Source organism: Chroicocephalus ridibundus, chromosome 1 (assembly GCF_963924245.1).
Source record: "Chroicocephalus ridibundus chromosome 1, bChrRid1.1, whole genome shotgun sequence".
NCBI classification, from domain to species: Eukaryota; Metazoa; Chordata; class Aves; order Charadriiformes; family Laridae; genus Chroicocephalus; species Chroicocephalus ridibundus.
This window is the reverse complement of record NC_086284.1, coordinates 167,413,689-167,436,873: the sequence shown is the minus strand read 5'-3', so window position 1 is coordinate 167,436,873 and position 23,185 is coordinate 167,413,689. Positions and strand designations below refer to the sequence as shown.

At 43.7% G+C, this 23,185-nt stretch overlaps 3 protein-coding genes across 5 annotated transcripts; 2 read left to right on the top strand and 1 right to left on the bottom strand.

The window, feature by feature from the left end:
• Positions 1-8,361: 8,361 nt before the first annotated feature.
• On the bottom strand, positions 8,362-9,043 carry LOC134509948 (histone H2A-IV). Its single transcript, XM_063322637.1, has one exon. It carries the CDS (start codon positions 8,946-8,948, stop codon positions 8,559-8,561), a length of 390 nt encoding a protein of 129 aa, XP_063178707.1. The 5' UTR covers positions 8,949-9,043; the 3' UTR covers positions 8,362-8,558.
• A 221-nt stretch (positions 9,044-9,264) lies between these two features.
• Positions 9,265-9,977, top strand: LOC134509955 (histone H2B 8). Its single transcript, XM_063322645.1, has one exon. The coding sequence runs from the start codon at positions 9,318-9,320 to the stop codon at positions 9,696-9,698; it is 381 nt and encodes a 126-aa protein (XP_063178715.1). The 5' UTR covers positions 9,265-9,317; the 3' UTR covers positions 9,699-9,977.
• A 602-nt stretch (positions 9,978-10,579) lies between these two features.
• Positions 10,580-23,183, top strand: LOC134509938 (histone H3-like). Of its 3 annotated transcripts, none has more exons than XR_010069452.1 (3): positions 10,879-12,961; positions 14,448-14,538; positions 17,891-18,605. XR_010069452.1 is itself a non-coding variant. In XM_063322627.1 (2 exons), the coding sequence occupies exons 1-2, from the start codon at positions 11,017-11,019 to the stop codon at positions 23,112-23,114; spliced, it is 669 nt and encodes a 222-aa protein (XP_063178697.1). In that variant the 5' UTR covers positions 10,580-11,016; the 3' UTR covers positions 23,115-23,183. The 3 variants fall into 3 exon arrangements, 1 of the variants encoding a protein (XP_063178697.1); XR_010069453.1 differs by having other exon boundaries at positions 11,428-12,961; positions 18,551-18,605; XM_063322627.1 differs by lacking the exons at positions 14,448-14,538; positions 17,891-18,605 and adding an exon at positions 22,795-23,183 and having other exon boundaries at positions 10,580-11,365.
• Positions 23,184-23,185: the final 2 nt, after the last annotated feature.

Here is a 23,185-nt window from a genome sequence, read left to right as displayed (position 1 = left end):
GCTGTGCACTCCCAGCAGTGGACAGCAAATGTCAGACATTGCAAGCACTACGGCTTTGGGAAGAAGGGAAGGGCTCAGGGATCTGGCAGCAGGGCAAAAGGTTCTCAGGACCACTGCCATCAAGGGAGAGAGAAACTACACACCAGACTTTCTAACTTATATTGAATGTGGCGTTCATTGTGTCGGCCAGCTTGGGTCGTTCATTGTGTCGGCCAGCTCGTTCAATCAAGTCGGCCAGCTTGGGTCGAGTGCCCGGGCCTTGCTCCTCCTCACCCCTGCACCTGGCAAGGCTCGAAAACACTGAGACCTTGAATCCCACACAGCCTAGCTGGCTACAAAGTAAATATTTTCACAAATTCAGACACTAGCTTTCTAAAAGTGCAATTTTCCCAAGCATTAGAAGATGTTAGTCCTGTGTCGCTCAAACCAGGACAAGCACGAATCGAATACAACAGAGAGCTCAGTGAAGCTTCTGCATAACTATAGAGTGTATTCTACCCTGCCTATTACTTCTCTCAGTATTTAATTAATATCATACGCCTTTTCCATGATAGTGATTAGTGTGATTTTCCCCTCTGTTTGTCTAGGTTCAAAAGACCCCTTTTGTTCTCTTCAGAGCTGCTGGAAGAATTATTTTGCCCTTTTCATCTGGCGTATTTGTTTTTAATCATGCAAGTTTTTGCACGTCTTTTCTAGAGCTTTGCTTTCATTTCACCTAATGACTTCAATTGTGTAGGTGTTAATATTCTTGTAGATTATCCACTTTAACAATTTAATTCTCTTTATGTAGTTTAGTGGGAATAGGTACTCTGCCTTGCAAGTTGCCCTATTTGCCTCCCATCCCTAGTGTTGATTTGCACTTCGTCAAAAAGTTGCAATCTCTTTTAGCATCCATTCCTTGCTGCTTTTTAGTTCACTAGATCTCTTTTTGTGGTATTTGTTGTGCGGTTAATTTTTTTTTCCCGGTGAAATTTAACCTTTGCTTATTTTTGCGTCATACTGTCTTGATCCTCTTTATATTAAACTTCCTTAAATAATCAACTTTTCGTCCTTATCTGAGGTCTGTTACTTCTTAAGAGTAACAACCCAGCTGAAGAACTGAAACAGCTAACAGTGTGATTTGTTCCTGACCGAAGCAATATCTTAATTTCAAAAGTGATAAAAACTGCAGATGGTCTGAAACATCAATTTTTACTATGACCGATTTTACACAGAATCTTTATAGATATGATAGCAATGTACAGGCAGATAGAATAGATCTCTATTACAGTGTGCTTGGGTTATTTGAGGAAATATTATTCTATATTTCATGATTGTTAAAGCCAAGTTATGCTTACCCAATTTTATCTTTTCCACACCAAACCACAGTTTAGTTTTCTTGGTTTTATTTTAGCATAATGCGGGTGTGTGGTATCTTTCTAAACTTTTCACTGGCAGCTGTAGATATAAAATAACATTGTGTATACTATTGAAGTGGAACTTCAATTATTATTGAAGTGGAACTATTGAAGGGGGGAACTTCTGAAAAATAGACAAAATTAAACCAAAAGGAGGGGCCTACATCCTGTTTACAGGAGCTCAAACCTTTCTATATTCTGGAAAAGAAGGAAGGAGCACTGAGCAATTTGCATTGATTGAATTCTGGGGTAACAGTTCATTTCCTAATGTAACACCTTGGTCCCATATTTTGTTCCCAGTGTTCATCCTTCACTCCTGGTGGTTCGTTTACATGGATATTGTTACTAAGAACCAACAAGTGAATATATGAACCACCCATTAATCATTTTTTTTTTTTTTTTACAATTCATCTTTTCTCATTAATCAAGACAGTATGGGGAGGGTGGAAAGCTCTGTTTTGCTCTTCCTGATCAAGCAGCATTAGTTGGAAGAGCCTTGAGCTGTCTCCTATGGTGTGGGAAGGCAGCCAGGGCACACCAGAGTGAAGGAGCGAGGAAATAATTCTATTCCTCTTCCCATTCTAGGTATGTCATAGCAGATCGCAGTGCTCTTCTTCCCTTCTGCATCAGCTTTCAATCTCCCATCCTGCCATTCCTGCTAATATTCCTGGCCTTCCGAGAAGATAACTGTCCCCTTGAGGAGGCTGGTGAATAATGTGAATTTCAAAATTTGTTTTCTCTTCAGTGACCTACTTTTCTTTGGTGTTTTGAGGAAAACTGCTTAGTTATTTGAAGAAGCTGCTTGCTGATGTCTCAGTAGATCTGCCACCACGTGTTTTCAGTTCAATAGGAGAATTAATATCAACATAGAAAGTCTCTGTGGTGTATTTTTTAAACCATCCCAAAGTATTGTGATAGAAATGTTGTTATTTGGAGGTAGAGATTTGCTTCACCTCCTAAAGCAGACGCTTGCGGTAAAAGTGCTATTTTACTTATGTGAGAAATTTGTGAGGGAATTTTCTCAGGGAAATCTAAGTGTTCTCAGAGCATAATCACAGGAAATGTGAAATCCAGATAAGCGTGGAGATAGATTTTTGCCTAGAGTGGCAATTGCCATGATGAAAATATGAAAATATTACAGAAGTTGTCCAATTCCATGAAATTATTTTGTAAGTTGTGCCACAAATTTCTTAATTAAAGCACAAGAAAAGTTAATGCTCTGTGCATCCTACTCATATGGAGGCTCCAACCTGTCAATCTCTGCCCAGGTCACCAACCTACAGCTCTGCACAAGGCCATCTGTCAGGAAATTGAAGACAGTTTATGGCATAGATGTCTTGAGGCTCTCCAAACTTTAAGCATTTTGTATGTCATTAACTGAAAATAAACTTCACTATTCTCATTTATTCATCACTTTCTTTTGACCACAGTTTTCAGTTTCGCTGCCTGTCCTCCTGACCCTAACTCAGTCTTCAGAACTGTCTCACCACCATCTTCCACCTTCACTGAAACCTCCAGGTTGATCCTAATAAAAAGATACTTCCACAACAGAAAACAATAAATAAATAAATACATAATTTTTTTCAATGGTTAGAAGTACCAAAATGAAAATAATATGAATGCCAAGAATCACCAGAAGACACATGGAGAACAAAAGAGAGGATATTGTATCTTTGTAGCACTGTGTGAAATAGTTGCACCTTGAGTACTGTGCATATTTCTGGCCTCTAAATAAAAAAAAAAAGATGTAGTGCAACTGGAAAAGAAAGTTCTGAGAAAGGTGATAAAATGATTAAAGGTTTAAAATGCCTTCCCTACTGAGGATACTAGGATGCTTTCAGAGCAGAGACAACTACTAGGTGAAGATGTTCTTACTTATCTTCTTTACTATCTATAAGGTCAGTGGCTAAGTCTATCAAATTTAGTGAGGTCCAATCTAATTATAAAATTAGTTACCAACCAAAAGGTTAATGAGGCAAGGAGAGCTGCCTAAATATCACCACAGGTGGCTTTGTGAAGTAGACAGACTCCTAATCTCTATAGCATTTTTCAAAATGCTAGAGAAGAGAGGAAGATGATGAGTGAAAAGGTGAGGATGGAGCCATCTCTCTCCTCTGTAGACATGAATTCTGGAGAGCACAGCTGCTTGCGTAACTGAGCATTTTTTGACACTGCTGTTAAATAGTTCTTGTCTCTTAAAGACTTCTACACTGATCCCTGGAGGTACCAACTGCCATTCAATTCCATTCACTTGTTGAGTGTGGGAAAGTAAGAGAAGATCAGCGAGGAGGACTGTAAACATGCTCAAGTGACTTGCACGTGGGGTGCTGGAAAAAACACATCACACTAACTGTTGTTTAGTCTTATATGCTTGACAAGTAGAACATCTACACTTAGATAACGTAGGCCTGTGATAGACTCAAGGGCACCTTATCGAACATGCCCAAGATTCCTGCCCTGCAGTTGAAGAAGATCAAAGCACAGTGGAAAACCACGCCTGAATCCTTGAAATACAGGTGAGAACAGTAAGTCTGAGCTCTTGCGCTCTCACTCTGTTGCTAATAAGGCCTCTCTTGCTAGTAAGGACTCTCTCTTGCTCTGCAGTGCCTGCGTCCTCTGCTTGCATGCTTCTGCCCAGGTGTTGCTTCAGAGATTCCCTGATCTGTGAGGTATCAAGATTAAATTAGTTCTTTGCATTTAATCCATGGTTTTGTGGTTGTTCCTGCGTCATGCCTCTGTCAGCTCACACACTGAGGATCAGTTTTGTTTTTCTCATAAGGTCAAGAAAATCTCCATCAAACAACCCCCCAAAACAAATGCCACCACCCCCAATCTCCTATTCATTAACTTTTTTTTTAAGGGATTACAAGTTACTTAGTGTCCTGGTTTGTGTAGTTATTTTCATGATTATCTCACAGACTACTTGGGGAGGCAATAGAGGAAATTCCTTGGCAGAAAAAAGCTGCAGCGCCTGTAGGATGAGGGAAGGACTTGGCTTCTATTTGAAATCCCTCCCCACATGTCAAGAGCCATATCGTTCACATGCAAAGTGTAGAGACTTGAAATAATCCAATGCTTAAAGAGGTGATATATAGAATTGCCATCTGCAGAGGAAAAAGGTTTGTCCACATCAGCCTAGCGAGTATGGTGGCGTTTCGGTACCACACAGTCATGCAGCAAGTTTTCTAGGGCAGAATGGACAAGGGGGGAAATGCTCTGATGATCACGGGCTCCTTATAGAAAGAGTTTAGCCAAGCAGGATGGTCTGTTGCTCTCTCAGCGGTGAAGTCTGAGGAATCAAAATAACATCTGCGGCGGAGAAGGGAACGGCAGGGAGGGAGAGGGGAAGGGAGGGTGAGGAGGAGAAGGAGGAAGGGAAGGAAGCTCCTTTCCATGCAGGATTGGTCAGAAATTGCTGCAGCGGCCCCGGGCGGTGCTTGGGATCGCCCCGGGGTCGCCCCTCCCCGGCAGCTGCGGCCCGTGTGCGGTGTTGGGGGGCTTCCCCCAAACCCATCGATCCTTCCCCCCCACCCCCCACGTTACTCAGTTGTGCCACAGTAATATGTGAAGAGAATCTGTGAAGATGCAAAGACATTCAAGGAATTGACATTAGTGTCAATGTTTATTATTACTTCACTATGTTTTACTTGTCTGTCTGTATACTTGGGAATGTTTCTGCAGGTGAGCACTGGTGTTGTTGTGTGGATGGGTTTTTTGTTTCTTTGTTTGTTTTTTGTTTGGGTTGTTTTTGGTTTTTTTTTAGTATATCACCTTGCATATTATCTTCTAGTGCTTTATGGAAAAAAACAGAGAACTATGAAGTAACTACAGGTCGAATAACATTATTTAAAGCCAGACTATCCTAGAGATTGTACTACCTATGCCATAGCTAGTAGTTAAAGGCTTAAGTGTGGACTTAAAGGTGAAAAGTAGTTTAGGTCATCTATGACACTAAATGGTTTTTGTTTCTTTTCATGACCACGAGCATCTGTGATGTACTGTTCTTAAATCCAAACCCTTCCTCCTTTATGTAGAAATCTGTTGGAAAATTTAGGCAGAATAGTTGGAAATAATTTTGGGGAAGGATAGAGATTAATTAGAAATTCAGCATCTGAAATGAAATAAGATACTTGTTCTTAAAGAAAACTTTGTCCCACCTGTCACACAAGTTAATAGGTGTTATACTCCACTTCTCCTGTCTATTTTAATATACATAGGACTTTTGTTTAACTATGGTATGCAGACAAGATGTGTTCATTTGTAACAAACATAGTGACATGAGGTAGAAAAATATATTGGCATTCTACATTACATATAGATGGCTGGTTAGAAGAAACAAGGAAGAGGAACTATATGCATTAACTGCAGGAAAATATTCCAGTCATATTTTAACTGAAGAAGAAGAGGATTTGTTATACAGAACTCCTCAGTTTGCTTGTACTAATAAAAACATCTTAAAGAACACTGTGATAATATTGGTGGTAAAGAGAACAGTAGTCACTGCTATGAAAAGAAACCAAGCTATATGCACTTATATGCAAGGGGGAAACACATCTAGAAATGGTAAATTTAATGAACTACCATTACTGAATGTAACTAGCTTATAGTGAAGAAGATAATAGAAAAAAAGTACTTTAGATTTAGATCTACCCATATCTCATTTGAAAAAAAAATAAAAAATGTTAGAATACTTGTGTTTTCAAGTGATTTTTCAAATCTCAATGGGGGGGGAAAAAAAAAAAACAACTTCTTTCCTAATTTCCAAGAGAAGCAGAACAGAGATACTTCCTTCTCAGGCACTTCTGTGTGAGCATTCCTCTTGAAAAAGAGAGAAACGCTCCCTCCTCACAGCGTGTTTCCGAGGGCAAAAATGAAACCCGGGAGGCCTCTGTTTCAAAATACAGGATTTTTCAAATGGCCCAATCAGGACCTTCTGCGAACGAGCGCTGTGCTTCAGATCGACGCAATTTCCACCCCCCCCCCCCCGAATATCCACCAGCACAAGGTGATTTTTTCAAGAAACTGAGATTATTAAACAAAGGAAAAAAATAATCCTCAAGTGTTTTAAATCTAGTTCTAGCCTCAAGTTTCAGCAGGCTACTAATAAGTCCTGCAGTTAATATAGTTTTAAAATTCAACTCTGAATGGTAAATGATTAATATCTAATGCAATTTCTTTCAACAAGACAGGGCTTATGAAAAGGAGGGAAAAAAAAAAGCACTACCTATTTCGGAGGAAAAAAAAAGAAAAACACAACCAAAAAAATCCCACCGACTTGAAAATTGTGTAAGAAGCAAGTACCGTTTAAAACAAGTCCCGTGATTCTCATCTTGTTTCCAAGCAACACTTCAACCGGGAATTCCTGTGTTACCTCCCTCTCCTTGAAAAGCATTTTCGATTAACACATTGCCACAATGACTCACTCCTCTGCCTCCTGAGGGAGAACACTGCAAAATGCAGTACGGTTTTCCTTGCTTTATTTCTCAAGGGGCACTTTTAAAGAACAAAGGAAAAACACCCACCCCTGCCCTCAGGCAGCCTCACTGGGAGGCACCCAACCCCCGGCAATGCATTCCTGGCTCTCCTTCGGACCCTTTTGGTTTTTTTCCACGTGAAGAACGTGGAGAAGAGATAAAACCCTGTTTTAGTTATACGTGCCTAACAACGGAAGGAATACTGTGTCCCTCACAGTGGAAGAAAAACCTAACTATTCCAACAGTTCCGAGGAAATGCAGAGGGGACAGGAGCCTTTGCCAGCTTTGAGCGGGGCGGACTCCCCGATACATCAACGTCGGAGAGGCTCCTCCCAAAAAATGCTCTCGCTGATTATCTTGATTTGTGTCACCCTGACACCCTCCCAGCCCCCCTTGTTCAAAGCTGTCTCTGATCACGTCCGGAACTGCCAATCGCTCCAGCCCCCACCTCCAAGAAGCCGAAGGCGGAGGCCGCGGGCGGCTCCAAAACCCGCGGGCCCCACCATCACCGAGCTGGTCTCCGAGGCCGTGACCGCCTCCATGGAGCCCAAGGAGCTCCCACGCTCAAAAAGGCCAAGGCAGAGGTGAAGAGCCCTAACAAGCCGGCAGCCGCCCGCGGCCGAGAGCCCCGAGGAGGCGGCACCAAAGGGCGCTGCCAAGCCCAGGGAGGCAGCACCCAGGATACCATACTGTAAAAGGAAAGGAAAATTTTGCGGATAAACCCTACAGTGCTCTTAAACGCCAGGCACACTATCAGAATGAAAAAGAATGAACTGAAAAATCAGTTCGAGTCCAGACTGGTACATGATGATCCCTGGCAAGCAAGTATATGTTGTATGTGACTGTCAGTAGAGCTTCAGTAGGAACGCGAACGCTATGGAAAAGTACACTTAAGCCTGTTTTGTTTCAAACCATGATCCTCCCTGATGATTTCCATCATCACCACCGCCGCCCCCACCACGTACTCGGAATAGCTGACACTGTCCTTGGGAAACAGCACTGGCTGAATTACGGGAATACATATAACTCTATCAATAATGCCTGGAAGACGTAAATTGCAAACAAGCCCAGAAAATAACTTCATGAGGCAGAAAACACAAAGCAGCCACCACGCACAAGGCGCTTAAAGTCCCCCTTTCCACGCGCGAAACCGGACCCGCTTTTGAAAACCGCGCGCTTCCCCAGGATTGGTGGGCGGCGGCCCCGCCCCTCGCCGCGGGTGGGCACAGAAACCCCGCCCCCTTCCCAGCCCACCCCCTCCTCTGCTGGGGTTCACGGTGCTTTCCCCCGCTAGAACCACGGAGCGAGGAGCAGAGACGCCCCACCACCCCTTGCCGTGTTCTCATCTCCTCTCCATCCACTGTGCTGCGGTGACTGATGTCATCAACTGTAAGCTACAGCTTTTTATTGACTTTTTTCCAAAAAAGTGAAACTGAGAAGCCTTTACATAAATACTTTAACTTCCTATAAAAAAGATAAATGCAGGCAACTATGCTGACGAGGAAAATAAAGTTAAAAATACATACAGAAACTTTTGTACTTCAGGAACTTTCCCTCAACAGTTTCCAAATATATCAAAACACACTGGAGAAGTGAGTACTTGGAGGCTCGAGTGCTCCTGCTCTTTCTGGGAACATGTGGGTGGCTCTGAAAAGAGCCTTTGGGTTGTCGGTTGGTAAGATTTTTTTTACTTGGCTTTAGCCTTGTGGCTGTCGGTCTTCTTGGGCAGCAGCACGGCCTGGATGTTGGGCAGCACCCCGCCCTGCGCGATCGTCACCTTGCCCAGCAGCTTGTTGAGCTCCTCGTCGTTGCGGATGGCCAGCTGCAGGTGGCGGGGGATGATGCGCGTCTTCTTGTTGTCGCGGGCCGCGTTGCCCGCCAGCTCCAGGATCTCGGCCGTCAGGTACTCCAGCACGGCCGCCAGGTACACCGGCGCGCCGGCGCCCACCCGCTCCGCGTAGTTGCCCTTGCGCAGCAGACGGTGCACGCGGCCCACGGGGAACTGCAGCCCGGCCCGCGACGAGCGCGACTTGGCCTTGGCCCGCGCCTTCCCGCCCTGCTTCCCGCGGCCGGACATGTCGCAGATCAAGTTTAAAAGATGAAAAACAAAGTACAAAATAAAAACCGGCACTAAAGATATAAAAAGCCGCAATAACAGGAGAAATGCCGGCGGAGCTGCCACCCTGCCTTTTTATCCCTTCCTGCTAGGGCTCGGTGGGACTTGTGATTGGCGGAGGCTGCGATTGTGAAGTTAACCAATAGGAAGGCAGATGAAAGAGCGACCAATTGAAGGCGCTGGGTGGTTTGACATCAACATCCCCTATTGTCCAATAGGCAAGAGAAGCCTTGAGTCATCTCATTTGCATACCGCCCCTATAAATACGGGTGTCGCCGCTATTGTATTTACGTCGTTCCTGTGCTAGACAGGTAGTGACACTCTGGTAAAATGCCGGAACCAGCCAAATCCGCTCCTGCTCCGAAGAAGGGCTCCAAGAAAGCTGTTACCAAGACGCAGAAGAAGGGCGACAAGAAACGTAGAAAGACAAGGAAGGAGAGCTACTCCATCTACGTGTACAAGGTGCTGAAGCAGGTGCACCCCGACACGGGCATCTCGTCCAAGGCCATGGGCATCATGAACTCCTTCGTCAACGACATCTTCGAGCGCATCGCCGGCGAGGCCTCGCGCCTGGCGCACTACAACAAGCGCTCCACCATCACCTCGCGGGAGATCCAGACGGCCGTGCGGCTCCTGCTGCCTGGCGAGCTGGCCAAGCACGCCGTCTCCGAGGGCACCAAGGCCGTCACCAAGTACACCAGCTCCAAGTAGAGCGTCTCGGACCCGTCAGTTTTTAACCCAAAAGGCTCTTTTAAGAGCCACCCACACTTTCACTAAAAGAGTCGTTCACGCTGATTTTCTTCGGTGAGTGGTACTTACATTTAGCACTGCTTTACTTCCCAGACTAGGATGTAGCATTTAGGAGAGACAACGTTTCTCATGTTGAAGTACAGGGTATGATTTTGATTGTCTTGCGTGTGACCTACCGTGACAGTTCAGTAGGCAGGTATATAAAAAGAATTAAGCACCTTATCAGCTCTTAAAGCTATTAAAGTTTTCCTTCCTCATTTTAGATAACTACTTTTTAAGTGCAAATAAATATGCATGGTAGTGCTTAGGGTGTTGGGTTTTTTTTTTCCTGTCTTTCTGATATGAAATAAGCCGGGTTGTTTTTTACAATAGCAGCATTATTCCGAGGCACTTTATACCTTTTCTAATAAAATGTCGTCCCCTTTAAACATCAGGTGCCCTTCTCACACGACTTGGCCGCAAGCCAGAGCAGCTTGTTTACTTGGAGGTCTCCATAGGGATTAGTCTGTTTCTGTATGACATTTAGAAGACGATGTTTGATGAAATCTATCACACCACACACAGCGGCAGTAAAAGGGTGTAGAGAAAAGTATCTTTTCATTAGTCCCATAGAGATTTCATATGGAAGTGGCGCAGGTATTTTTGTCATCTCTCGTTGATGCAGGGTAAACACGGCAGAATAGATTCCTCTAAGTGACGATGTAATAGGAAAATACAAATAAAAAATAAGGGGTACTTAAAAAAAAAAAAAAGGAGGGCTTTATCGAACTTGAAGTGGCGCAGGATGTTTAGGGAAGGTTGGTTTTTTGGTTGGGTTTTTGGTGTTGTTTTTTTTTTCAAAAAAGCCTTCTGCGAGGGGGCTGAAATCCCGGCTGCTGGGGAAGGAGGCTGCCATAAGAGAGTCTGTGGCGGAGCCAGAGTAATAACCCCGCGTCCGCTGGCTGCTTGGCGCCGCGGCAGATCCCGCTGCTGCTGCCGCCGGCCCCTCTCGATGGGGCAGAGCGGGGGGATGTGAGAAGCGAAAGCGCCACCGCCGCCTTCAGCACTGGCGGGAACTGCGGAGCGGGAAAGCGGCCGTTAACACACGCACCTCCCCCCCCACTGCCCCCCCCAGCCCCGCGCGCCACGGCGGGCTTTTCAAATCCCTCCCATAGTCCAATGGAATGCGCGCCGTCCCGCCAGCCAATCACAGGGCGGTGGTGGCTATAAATAGCGGGCCCCGCGGCTGACTTCTCTGCGGAGTCTTGTCGCTCGGTGTCAGGCAGTTGGTTTGTGGAAGATGGCGCGTACGAAGCAGACAGCGCGTAAGTCGACGGGCGGGAAGGCGCCCCGCAAGCAGCTGGCCACCAAGGCGGCCCGCAAGAGCGCGCCGGCCACGGGCGGCGTGAAGAAGCCGCACCGCTACCGGCCCGGCACGGTGGCGCTGCGCGAGATCCGGCGCTACCAGAAGTCGACGGAGCTGCTGATCCGCAAGCTGCCCTTCCAGCGCCTGGTGCGCGAGATCGCGCAGGACTTCAAGACCGACCTGCGCTTCCAGAGCTCGGCCGTCATGGCGCTGCAGGAGGCCAGCGAGGCCTACCTGGTGGGGCTGTTCGAGGACACCAACCTCTGCGCCATCCACGCCAAGCGTGTCACCATCATGCCCAAGGACATCCAGCTGGCCCGACGCATCCGCGGCGAGCGCGCTTAAGCTCCTAGCAAAACGGATCTTCCTGACTATCGCAAACCCAAAGGCTCTTTTAAGAGCCACCACACGGCCACTAAAGAGAGCTGTAAATTCTTGACTTCTGTGTAGGAAGCGATGCGTTTCTTTGCGCTTTTCAGGTAGTTTTACAGTGATCGAGATCCCCGTATCCCATCAAGTAAGTACCAAATGAAGATGAGTGGGTCACGTTTCAAAGGGGTCGAAAAAGTCCTCTATAGTGGAACAGTGCGGTGTGGTAATTCCTGTTGCGGGGGTCGTGCTAGCGTAAGTCTCTAGAATTGAAGTGAAAATTGCTTTCTGCGCTTTCTCGGGCCTTTTTAGCTCTTAAAGTCTAATTTTGGGCTTTTCTTTTAAGATGCCTACCTTGAGGTTTGTAAATATATTTTCTATCTGTGTTTTAAAATTAATCCTACAAACTCGTTTAGTTTATAAACGTGACTATAGAACTCTGTGTTCTCGATTAGAGAAGATTTATTCAGTGGAAGGCTAATGTAAATGCTTCTTCCTATGCTGCATTTACTTCCTGTATTTAACAACATTACATTTTATTATCCCGACAGAAGTACTGTTTTCCAACCGCCGCCCCCCCCCCCTTTTTTTTGGCGGACAGAGGTGTTTTTTTTTCTGAAGGAGCATAAAGTCTTTTCCCGCCGTTGCAGGAAATGCGCAGGGTCGGTAGTTTTCTCGGTGCTTTTGTCACTCGTGGTCTAAGTGTCCCTGTCGTGAACGACCTCCCCCGGGCAGCTTCAGCCCTTCTGAAGCACTTCTTCATTCCTGAGATAAACGTTGTATTTCCAGGCAAAGCTGGGGGTAGGGGGGTGACAAGGGTAATTTCTGCCACTGCCGTTTTCAAAGAGGTGTCTTCTCTGGGGCACACTCGTGGCATCCTTCATGCTTCTGAGTACGATAATACCGTAATCGCCCCCTCTGAATGATTACAGACGACCATTTAGATAAATTTTCTCCATCTGAGTTTAGGCTCCCAGAAATATTTGCTGAACTGAGCACAGGGGAACTGTTTTCCAAGGAGTATTTGTGATTAAAAACTTGACATCGAGATCAGAATTATTGTTAAACGGATACTCTTCTCTATCCGTCGTATTCGGTGATTTTAATTTTTTTTTCGTGAACGTACCTGGAAAAAGGGGTCTCTCCCTGACTGTGAGTTTAGCTGCACAACCCTTTGCCTTCCTGCTCAATAGATCAGTAATAAGTTCCTGAAAAATCTAGATTTCTAAAATTATCTGTCACTTTTCTATCGCCTTTAACTTGTATATATATATATAGTGCAGGCCGTTTCATGTAATTTGAAGATCTTGCTGTTCTATTGAAGTATTGGAAACCATGTAATATAATGTAAATACAATGTGATTATAATTGTTTTTTCAATGCTACAAATGTGCAGCTGTGCCTTTAAGAAGCGGTTGGATTGAGTTGAATAGAGCTTTCAGCAACGCTCCGAAACAAGGAGCCCCAGGAATTGCTTAGAGGGAATATGTCTTTTGGGAAGCCGAAAACTGTAAGACTCTCGGGTTTTCTGTTAAGGGCTGATACGCTTCGTCTTGGGAAATCTTCCTTTCTCTGTGTCAGGAACTTGGACTCTGCAGCAAAATCTGACCAATCAAGTGCCTCGATACACCATTTTCTTTCCCTTGTTTTTCTCACTTTCAGCCATTTTCTGTTACTTAACATCGGAAGGGTAAAAGGGAGGAGGGAAAGTATCGGGAATAGTACTTTGGGAATTAAGATAGTCTATATTAAGATAGTCTAGATTTATTCCCCCCCCCCCCCCCCCATTTTTTTCATTGTCATAGGATTTGGATTTTTCAGATTTTTTTTTTTCAGTAAATGATTTACCAGTGTGTTGCAGAAATGAGATTAGTGAAAGCAAACTCGTTTCCCGGTAACTGTCTGTGATAGCGAGAGGTCTATTTATTTCTCTAAACCTGTTTATGTGCATTTGCGATAAAATATGTAATAATTAAATCAAGTAAAATAGCCAGCTTTAACATTTTATATAATGGATATTTAGTAACTTACGTAAGCCAGGGGTCAGAATACTTACGTTTCAGCAGGATTTGGGGTCAGAAATTATGCTCTTTTTTTTTATGCTCAAGAAATAAATGATTTTTGAGGAGTGAGAAAGAGAAACGGTTTTTATCGGTCTTAATCTCTATCATTTTTCTTCTAGTCTATTGAAGACCTTGGACTGTTTTAATAACTATAGTATTGCTTGGACTCGTTCTGAGAGTTGTGTGCTTTTTGGTTTGTGTTTGTTTTTTTTTTTGCAGGAAGGGTGAGCTAAATTGTAGTGTCTGAAGTAGTTTTGGACCGTAATATATTATGAAAGGGCACTAATAGTAATCTATCGGACCAGGCTAGCAGTTAGGAAGAATTTACTGTGTGGATTTTGAAGTCTGTAGAGCTGCAGATGGTTGTAGTAGTGATATGTTGAACAGTGGCAGACTGATTGCAGTTGAAACACTGGGCTTTGCTCTTTTCTCCTTACACAAGTGATAAATCCTATCTGGAATCCTATCAGTTTGCATATGGTTTGAATCACTTATAAAAGAGCAGCAGCAAAAATGCCAAAACGGATGTAGGTTGGGGGAGGGGGGAAAAAATCCTTTTGCAAGATATGAATAAGAACTGATATCAAGAGTATTTCATTAGATTTATTGGTTTTACTTGAACAAAGATAAATTACTTAAGGGATTTAAAAAATATCTTGCACTTTCTATAAAATTCAGAAAATCTGAATATCTGTTAAGTCTGATACAGAATAGATCGTGGAAAATATTTGCTAAAACAAAACAAAAACCTCAAACAACAGGAATAAGAAATAAAACTGGATTTGCCATAGAGAGTTTACGTGACATAAGACTTCTTTAGTCTGAGGCACTCATGGGTAACTTAGTGCAAGATTTCCTAACTCAAAACAAGAGTGGAAGTGGAGAGTGCTCTGGTACCAGCAAGGTCCAGGAGCATTCCTGTGCTTTTTGCAGGAGGGGCTGAGCTGATGAATGCTGCCAGGCAGGAGCTGGCTCTCCACAAGACCAGTTTGCTGAGTGGCTGAAGACTGGCTTGGAGTTGATGGTACTTTTCCCTGCGCGGCTGTTGGTCATCCTGTAAGGTGCTTTTGCCGGTGACTTTAGATGCTCGGTGAGATATTGAGTTAATGTAAGAAAGGCAGGTATTGCTTTTGCAGAGGAGAAAAGCCGTTTCCATCAGAGGTGACATGATAAAGGAATGACTAAGGCAAAGAGGCTCCAGCAAAGGCTTGTAGAACATCTCTTATCACACAGACAAAAGGACAAACTGATTCATACTGGATTAGTGTCTAGAAGGGTAGTCAAACATTTAACCAGGGCTAATGACATTGAGCAATTTTTTTACCAAAAGGGAAAGAAATAAACTAGTCAGATAATCCCTTTAGGTGTAGCATAAAGAGAATTAAACAGAGGCAAGACATCTGGGAAGAATTTTAGGTGCCTTGGAAAGACTGTGAACCCTGGAGTACCCAACCAATGGGAAACAGGGGAGGGAAAAATTCGGCCGGGATTAGGGAATAAAAAGGTGCGTTTCAAGAATTGGAAGTGTGCTAGGTCACCCGCTCTTGCAAGAACGTGAATAAAAATGTGCTTCACAGAGGATTCTGCCTGAGCCTGTTTCATTTGGACCGAAATTTATTTCTCACAGTTAAGATTGTTCCTGGCTGTTTTGTCATCCTCCAACACTGCCAGATCACTCATAGTATAATCTGGCTCAAATGACTGCTTGGAAGAATGTACTCCCTATAAATCCAATGGATAAACTAGAGTATAACCACCGAGGTCCTTGTGAAATACTTCCTTTCATCAGAAATATATAAAACAAGGTCTGATTGAAAGCATTTTTTTCTACAACAAAAATATTTGTATCAGCCCTTCTTGACATTTTTAAGTTTCTGAAAAGCTCTAAACAGATCTATTCACATGAAAAAGAAGTGAGGTTTTCATTTGAATTGGCTATTGTAATGTAAAAACTTAGTAAAAGGGATATGGTTGTTTCCAGGCAAACCAGTATGTAAAGATAAATCCTAAACATCCTACCACATTCTTTTCATTTGCAAATCCCTCTTCAGGGCTGCCTCACAAGTGAATCACCTGTTGGTTACAGTCTTTAGTAACCAGAAAGAGTGAAGTCGGATCTCAGCCAGCCTCAGGTTTCCTACCGGCCTGGGCAGTACTGCCTTGCTGCAACCTTTCTTCTCTCTCACTTTCAGGGCGTGTTGTATCTTCAGCTGAGTATAAACATCTTTCAGACTGTACATGTACAAACATCGCTGCCACAACAGTGTGATCATTTGCTAAGTTTTTATATTATATATAGGTGAGCTTTAGGAAGTACTGCTTGTCGGCTACCATGAAGCAATAGTCAAAAGGCAAGCTCTATTCTCAGCAAAGCTGTGACTGAAGTAAAAATGACTAATAGTAAAAAGGCAACCACCGAAGGAATGTAGTATTTAAAACAATGCAAACAAAGAGACAAATTTGATAAAAACAGCTAGTAGTTGAAAACTGTAAGCTCAATTTGATACCTTGGCTTTGGGAGGCAAACTCTTCTAACTATAAAATGGTGGTGTTATAGTGTTCTGTATATCGTAAAAGATGTGTTGCCCTAGAAGTTCTAAAACTGTGTCTGGCAAATATTTCTACAACTTTTTAAAAGTTAGGAGGAAAACATAACATGGTATAGACCACGAAGAAATGTAGCATGTACTGCTTGCTAGGAATGTCTCATCTCCTGGACTTTCAATCTCCTTTATCCACAGCCAGTTATTACTTATGGGACATCACTGTGGCAAAGTGCTGAGGCATCCAGGCTGCAGCCTGTGTGGAAACTCTCACCTCCCACTCTAGGAACATCCTAGGCGACAGTACGGAGCTCCAGCGTCCAGCAGAGTTACAAAGGCCACTTTCCTGACTTTTGGTGAACACTTCACTATTCTGCAACTGCTAAACCCGGAAGCCTTAATTTCTCTGAGAAAAGAGTGGTGGCCTTTACCACTCTGATGACTACTCATACAACGCTAACAACTGAAATAGTGAGCTGTGAAAAATTCACACTTGCCCAGAAATGTGGGGAAAAAAACCCCGCATATTCACAGATATCTGGAAATACGTAGTATATGCAAGCATCAGAAAGAAGAGCACAATAGCTGTAATTGTGGAGGGTGTCAATTGCCCCTAGATAGCAGGTAATCAGGATCCCAAAGTATCTACCTGCAGCTTGTCTGGCTGTGAAAACAAAGCCCAGGATAAAACAAGGGACAGTATAAACTAAAGCAATTGAGAGAAGATGAGAGGAAGATAACGATCAGTCCTGGACCAATAAGGCATTCAGCTACGGAGAGAACAGTTGGTGAGTAAATTCCAACGGTCACAGAAGCGTTGGAGTTGGAGAGACAGAAGAATAGGATTGCTGTTAGCTGCTAAGCTGCACAAGAGGCCACCCAAAGACAAGCACGTTGTAGCCAACACCTCCCCCGCCCTGGAGACCTGCTGAGGGCTCATAGCAAGCATTCCTTGTCCTGCCTGTCCCTGCAAGCAATGCTGGCCTGCCCACTTGCAAATTTGGTCTCTCGAGTGTGAGTGTGACTGCACGAGTTAAATCGCTTTTGCTTTGAAATAAAAATGCCTTCCCGTTCTTGCACTGAGCTTTGCTGCAGCACATCAGTGTTTAGATGTTGTGTAGGGGTGTTTTTGGTTTGGTTTTTTTTTGTTTGTTTGTTTGCTGTTTTTTTTTTTTCCTTCTTCTCTTTTTTCTTAACATCAATTAAAAGTTAATCATAGAGAAAGTACTATTTGTTATCCAGCTTTCAGGCAGTGGTAGCATATTGTGAGAAATAAATTTCGGTCTGAATGAAACAGGCTCAGGCAGAATCCTCTGTGAAGCACATTTTTATTCACGTTCTTGCAAGAGCGGGTGACCCAGCAAGTAGGCACACTTTCAGTTCTTGAAACGCACCTTTTTATTCCCTAATCCTGGCCGAATTTTTCCCTCCCCTGTTTCCCATTGGTTGGGTATTCCAGGGTTCACAGTCTTTCCAAGGCACCTAAAATTCTTCCCAGATGTCTTGCCTCTGTTTACTTCTCTTTATGCTACACCTAAAGGGATTATCTGACTAGTTTTTTTTATTTTCTTTTTGGTAAAAAAAAATTGCTCAATGTCATTAGCCCTGGTTAAATGTTTGACTACCCTTCTAGACACTAATCCAGTATGAATCAGTTTGTCCTTTTGTCTGTGTGATAAGAAATGTTCTACAAGCTTTCGCTGGAGCCTCTTTGTCTTAGTCATTCCCTTGTCTTGTCACCTCTGATGGAAACGGCTTTTCTCCTCTGCAAAAGCAATACCTGCCTTTCCTACAGTATGGCTTCAGTTCAAGAAATAATTCCCTGTTTTACAGGCTGTTTTACCCCGAAGCACTGTGACAAGTTGCCAGCAGAGGACTGGAAAGAAAATATGTTACTGGGCTTGATGACCCCACCTTTGTACATCAGCAAAGACTGTACTATGCTGTGCTGTGTCATCTGTTCTGTTGCACATGTGGAGATTAAATGTAGTCAAGATTATTCAAAAAGCTGCTCAAATCTCCTCTGTATCCTTTTCACTGCTCTCTTTAACCTTTCTCCTGACCCATCACCATACATTTGCGAAGACCTTCCAACATTTCCTTGCATGCCTGCCCCATGTCATGAGTATTTGAGGTAGTTATGAGCACCCCCATTCTCTCTGCATCTGTGGTTTTGTGTATTATCCCAAGCACATCACTGACCCATCAGGACAAATTGGTAAAGCTATACTAAATGCTGGCCTGTAAGAGCTTCTATCTGTGAGGCCATTAATAAGAACTTGTTCCAGAGGGAACATGAAATGATTTTCAATAAATGTTCAATATGCTCCCATGGATTTTAGCACAATGTGCCAATGTTGCAACATGAATGAGGACGCAGAGCTTAAAACATGATGTAAGAAGCATAATGGAAAGGGAAAGAAGGGTGCTTTCTGGCACACAGCTTTTCAGGAACAGCCAAAAATCAAATGCAAAACTTTGTGTGTGTTTCAGATGCCAGTTCAAGGAGCAGAATTAATTCAGACTACTGGTAGTCCATGAAATGCAGGTAAGATCCCCACTGCGATGATAAGTAACATTTGAGAATTTCCGTGTGCTTTGCTGCAGCCAACCAGCTTATTGTCAAAAATCATGGTCACACTGAGATTAAAGGAATTCTAAGCAAATAACCATGCTATCTACAATTTAGTGTAGTTATATAGTGGAATAAAACATTAAGAAAGCTTCCCCCCCCCCCCGCCGCCCCCCTTTTAAATTAAGTATGGTGCTGGTTGTTGAAATGGAATATTATTTTCCTTAGTTGTGCCAGTTTTGATCTTCCCATCAGTTTTGCCCAAGCAGGGTCACCAGGTAGATTTTTGTTGTTGGTGGTTTGTTTTTAGGGAAAAGGAACACAATGAGGAAAAAAAAAAAAGAAGCTCATTTACACGGATATGGACTAGTCCACTTTCAGGAGAGATTATTTTAAAAGTCTAAGAGAGGTAAACTATACAGACACCAAAAAAAATATATGTATTGCCCTTGTCTGGCACTCTCAGACTACTTTGGTAATCTCCAGGCCAACACAACACAGAAGTTTCACCAGACCAAATGTGTCACCCCACCTCAGCACACAATGCCCGAGAAGCGCAGCAGAGTCAGCAGCGTTACCAGTTCTTGCTGTTTCACCCATCGTTTAGGCAGGTGGGTGCAGAGTTTGAGTTCACCTTGTGGCAGCACAAGTGCGGTCTACACGGAAATAAAATGAACAGCCAGTTTAATGTGAGGTAGTCAATACCGATTGCATGCTATGAGGACTGAATAGCAATTGTTATATGAATATATATGTGTGTGTATATGCAGTTGTTATACATTTCCAGACATCTGTAACTGCTGGGATCTTTAGACTTAGGCCAAATAGGAAGTTCTTAACTTATCCCTATAAAATTTATATGGCTTGATGGCCCTGGAAGGAATGGTGCTAAAACCACATTAGAGGTACTTCAAAATACATTGTATTTTTTTGAATGCTTGTATACATTGTATTTTAGGAATACTTCCAAATACTGATAGTTTGTATCCTCAAGAGTACTTGGGGTTTGGTTTGTTTTTATTTTTGTTGCATTAGAAAGAACTTTTAAGGGTTCCTGCTTATCAGCTATTTAACTAAAAGCACAATTTAAAGTTCCCATTAGTTATTACACTGTCCCAATATAGGCGTGGAACTCCACTACTTTACTATATAGCACAGCGACTGTCAGCCTTGTCCCCCGGAAATGCAAAGCAGAGCTCCCAGAGTTTCCCCGAGACCCTCCATGAGGCTCCTCCAGGTGTTTGTTGTGGCAAAAGGGATGGTATTTTACCCTTTTTCCTCCTTGAGATATCTTTCCATAACCGTTTAATTTATCCATCAATCCTATAGATGTCTTTACTTAAATCCTGATTTGGGCTTTGGAGTTGTTAATTGCTTTTGCTTTTTAAATATAAGGGGTTTATCTGACTGGAGGCTGATACACACGTGCTAATAGATCTATGATTTAATTGTAGAAGAGACTAGTTAAAATGTGTAATAAATAGCCAGATCCCTTAAACAGAAATGGCACTTATTTTATTATAGGGACAAAGTCAATAAAGCAAAAGCACAGCGCCGGGTGCATGACTCAAGTCAGAGGCACCCCAGCTAACACTTCAACCATGTCTTATATACATTCAATATTGCATACGTATTCACTATTTTAGACAGAGTAATTGTTTATAATGATTGATTATTATTAGTCCTTTTTCTCTTCTATTTGTGTGTTTCCTTCTGAATTGTTCCTGAGGATCGATGATCTTCAGCTCCCTCTTCCCATGCATCTGTTTCCTTCTGGTAGGATCGATTATCATCAACTCCCTTCTCCTATGTGTCTGTTTCCTTCTGTTAATCACTTGTGGAGTCTTTTGGAGTTCTCTTTTGTTTCTCTCGGATGTTTTTCTTCAGGATGTTTTTCTTCATAGTTGCTGTTAGTTGTTATCTTTGAGGTTTCTCATGTTTCCTAATTTACTAAAGGTTAGTTATCCTTATAAGTCAAAGATTTATAGCCTTGTTATTATGGTGAAAGCCAACAATACCTTCACTATTTTTCACAAATGTAGGAATCAAATAGAAAGCTGTTTGTAAGAAGGTGACTAAGCAGAAAAGCCAAGAGGTCCTCATATCAAGGAAAAAAAAACCCAACCAAACAGGCCATGACACTTCCCTAAGTGAGGTACTCACAATTCCAAAGCAGGCGATTGCCTGTATCATAAAACAGATTCTATCAATACATTTACATAATTTCGTAAAAGAAGGCATAAGAATTTTGAACAAGGTGGTCTGGAAAAAGAGTTAAAAGATAACGGTATATATTTAAAGAAGAAAACCCTGCTGCTTTTTATTTCTGTGTTTGGAAAAAGTAATCTATATAAAGAAATACACAAATATAGGTATATATCCTCTAAAAGGACAGCAATTTTCTTTTTGCACATGTATCTAGTACACTTTCTGGGGGATGAGGGAGAAATGGTAAAGGGAAAGAACTAGGTACATTTCTTACCCTAAAAATGTGTGAGCCATTATGAATAATAAATAAGAAAAATGCAAGGGGGTGGGGCTGTTTGCACTAAAATACTTCTTTTTTCTCATTTCCACAGAAGTTCCACGAAATTATGCTAGTGAAGGACTTGCATAATGTTATGAGTTATCATAATAGGAAGACTAAATGCAAATTAAAACAGAAACCACACCGAAACAAAATACCTGAAAAGTTTTTAAGAAAATTCTATTTTTCACATTTCTTAAAAACTTATTTATGTTTATTTCAATATTGCTCTCTTAAATGGAAAAAATATTTATTATTGACAAAATCACTAGAAATTTGTGAAAATATGTGCTGTGAAAAAGAAGAAAAGAAAAACACCAGGTTGCCTGAAACTTTTTTTTTTTTTTTAATTGTGAAATTGTGTTTGACCTCAGTACAAATGAGTTGAATATTATCTTTGTCAGGAAGTAAAGTTTATTAGTTTGAGCAAGTCTGCCTTAACCCAGGAAAGTTAGTGTTCTAATATTAGTATTTTGGTTTTAACCATTAAAAATATGAGTAGCATTCCTATTTAAATAGCACATGTTTAGCAAGGAGTTAGTTATATCAAGCATTAGTATCAGAGTGTTGTAACAGTTTTTTGTCTCCATTAAGGTGATGAGCAAGAACAGGGCTCTTGCTTCCCCAGTTGGAAGCATTCCCTGAACACAAAGTTGCAATTTGTGCTGCTTGGTTACAGTCTGTTCTCTCAGAAGAATTCTTTAGGCTTTCAGATTTTCTTTCAATGGTCAAAAAATATGCTTGATAGGTACGGGTAACGCAGATTTAAGTATGTATCTGTGTGTTTGTGTGCATGTGCTGCGAGGAAAAAAACAAACAAATAAAAAAAAAAACTACTAAAACCCGATCACGTTTTAATCCACACGGAGAAAATCCCAAGTTACACTTAAAAAAGGGATAAAAACATTCCTCTTATCACGCTGCTAGAGCGTTTCCCTCCCCTCCTCTTTTAAGCAAGACGTGGAAGGACTTAGTACCAGAAAGAAGCTGTAGGTCGAGGAGGACTAGGCTGGCAGAGATTATTTAAATACACCCGAGGAAGGTCTTTATGCAGGCAAATACTAACAATAAATACCTAAAAAAACAGCATAGGAAGTGTCCGAAGCGTAAGCGGGAGCCGGGACGGGCGGCGGGGCGGGGCGGCAACGCCCAGCGCGGACACGGATTGGTCGGATTTTGCCGCAGACCCGCGCGCAGCAGCGAGGCACGGGCCCGGCACGGCGACGGGCGCGCCGCCGCCCCCTGCTCCCGCCACCGACGGAGACACGGAGCCGCCTCGGAACCGTCACCCGCGCAAAGTGGGGGGGGCAGGGACGGGGCGGGAGAGGAAAGAAGGGGAGAGGCGCGCCGGCTGAGAGCGGGCAGGGGCCGGGCGGGGCGGGAGCCCGGGGCCGCTGGCCACAGGCGGAGCCGACGGAGGCGTCCCGGGGCCCAGCGGCGGAGCAAGCGCCTGGGCCGCCGCCTCGCGGGGAGCCCGTGCCGAGGCGCGCGGGGGCCGCCCGGGGGCGGTGGGCGGGGGAAAGGGCGGAGACGGCGTCCGAGTGCCCGCCTCCCGCCGCAGTCCTCAACCAGGTCGGCTCCCGGGGAATATACCGCGGCTCCGCCGCGCTGTCAGCGTGCAGTGTGAAGCTGCGGGAGGTACTACCATGTCTGGAAGAGGCAAGGGCGGGAAGGGGCTCGGCAAGGGGGGCGCCAAGCGCCACCGCAAGGTGCTGCGCGACAACATCCAGGGCATCACCAAGCCGGCCATCCGCCGCCTGGCTCGGCGCGGCGGCGTCAAGCGCATCTCGGGGCTCATCTACGAGGAGACGCGCGGCGTTCTCAAGGTTTTCTTGGAGAACGTGATCCGCGACGCCGTCACCTACACCGAGCACGCCAAGAGGAAGACGGTCACGGCTATGGACGTGGTGTACGCTCTCAAGCGACAGGGGCGCACCCTCTACGGCTTCGGCGGCTAAACTCGGATCGCAGACCTTGTACTGTCAAAACACAAAGGCTCTTTTCAGAGCCACCCACAAATTTCACAATG

Bases quoted from the DNA above. Each gene is read 5' to 3' on its own strand.
- LOC134509948 (XM_063322637.1), bottom strand. From the start codon at position 8,948: ATGTCCGGCCGCGGGAAGCAGGGCGGGAAGGCGCGGGCCAAGGCCAAG.
- LOC134509955 (XM_063322645.1), top strand. From the start codon at position 9,318: ATGCCGGAACCAGCCAAATCCGCTCCTGCTCCGAAGAAGGGCTCCAAG.
- LOC134509938 (XM_063322627.1), top strand. From the start codon at position 11,017: ATGGCGCGTACGAAGCAGACAGCGCGTAAGTCGACGGGCGGGAAGGCG. The intron at 11,366-22,794 runs GTGTCACCATCA...AAGCTGCGGGAG, and splicing joins CTGCGCCATCCACGCCAAGC to GTACTACCATGTCTGGAAGA.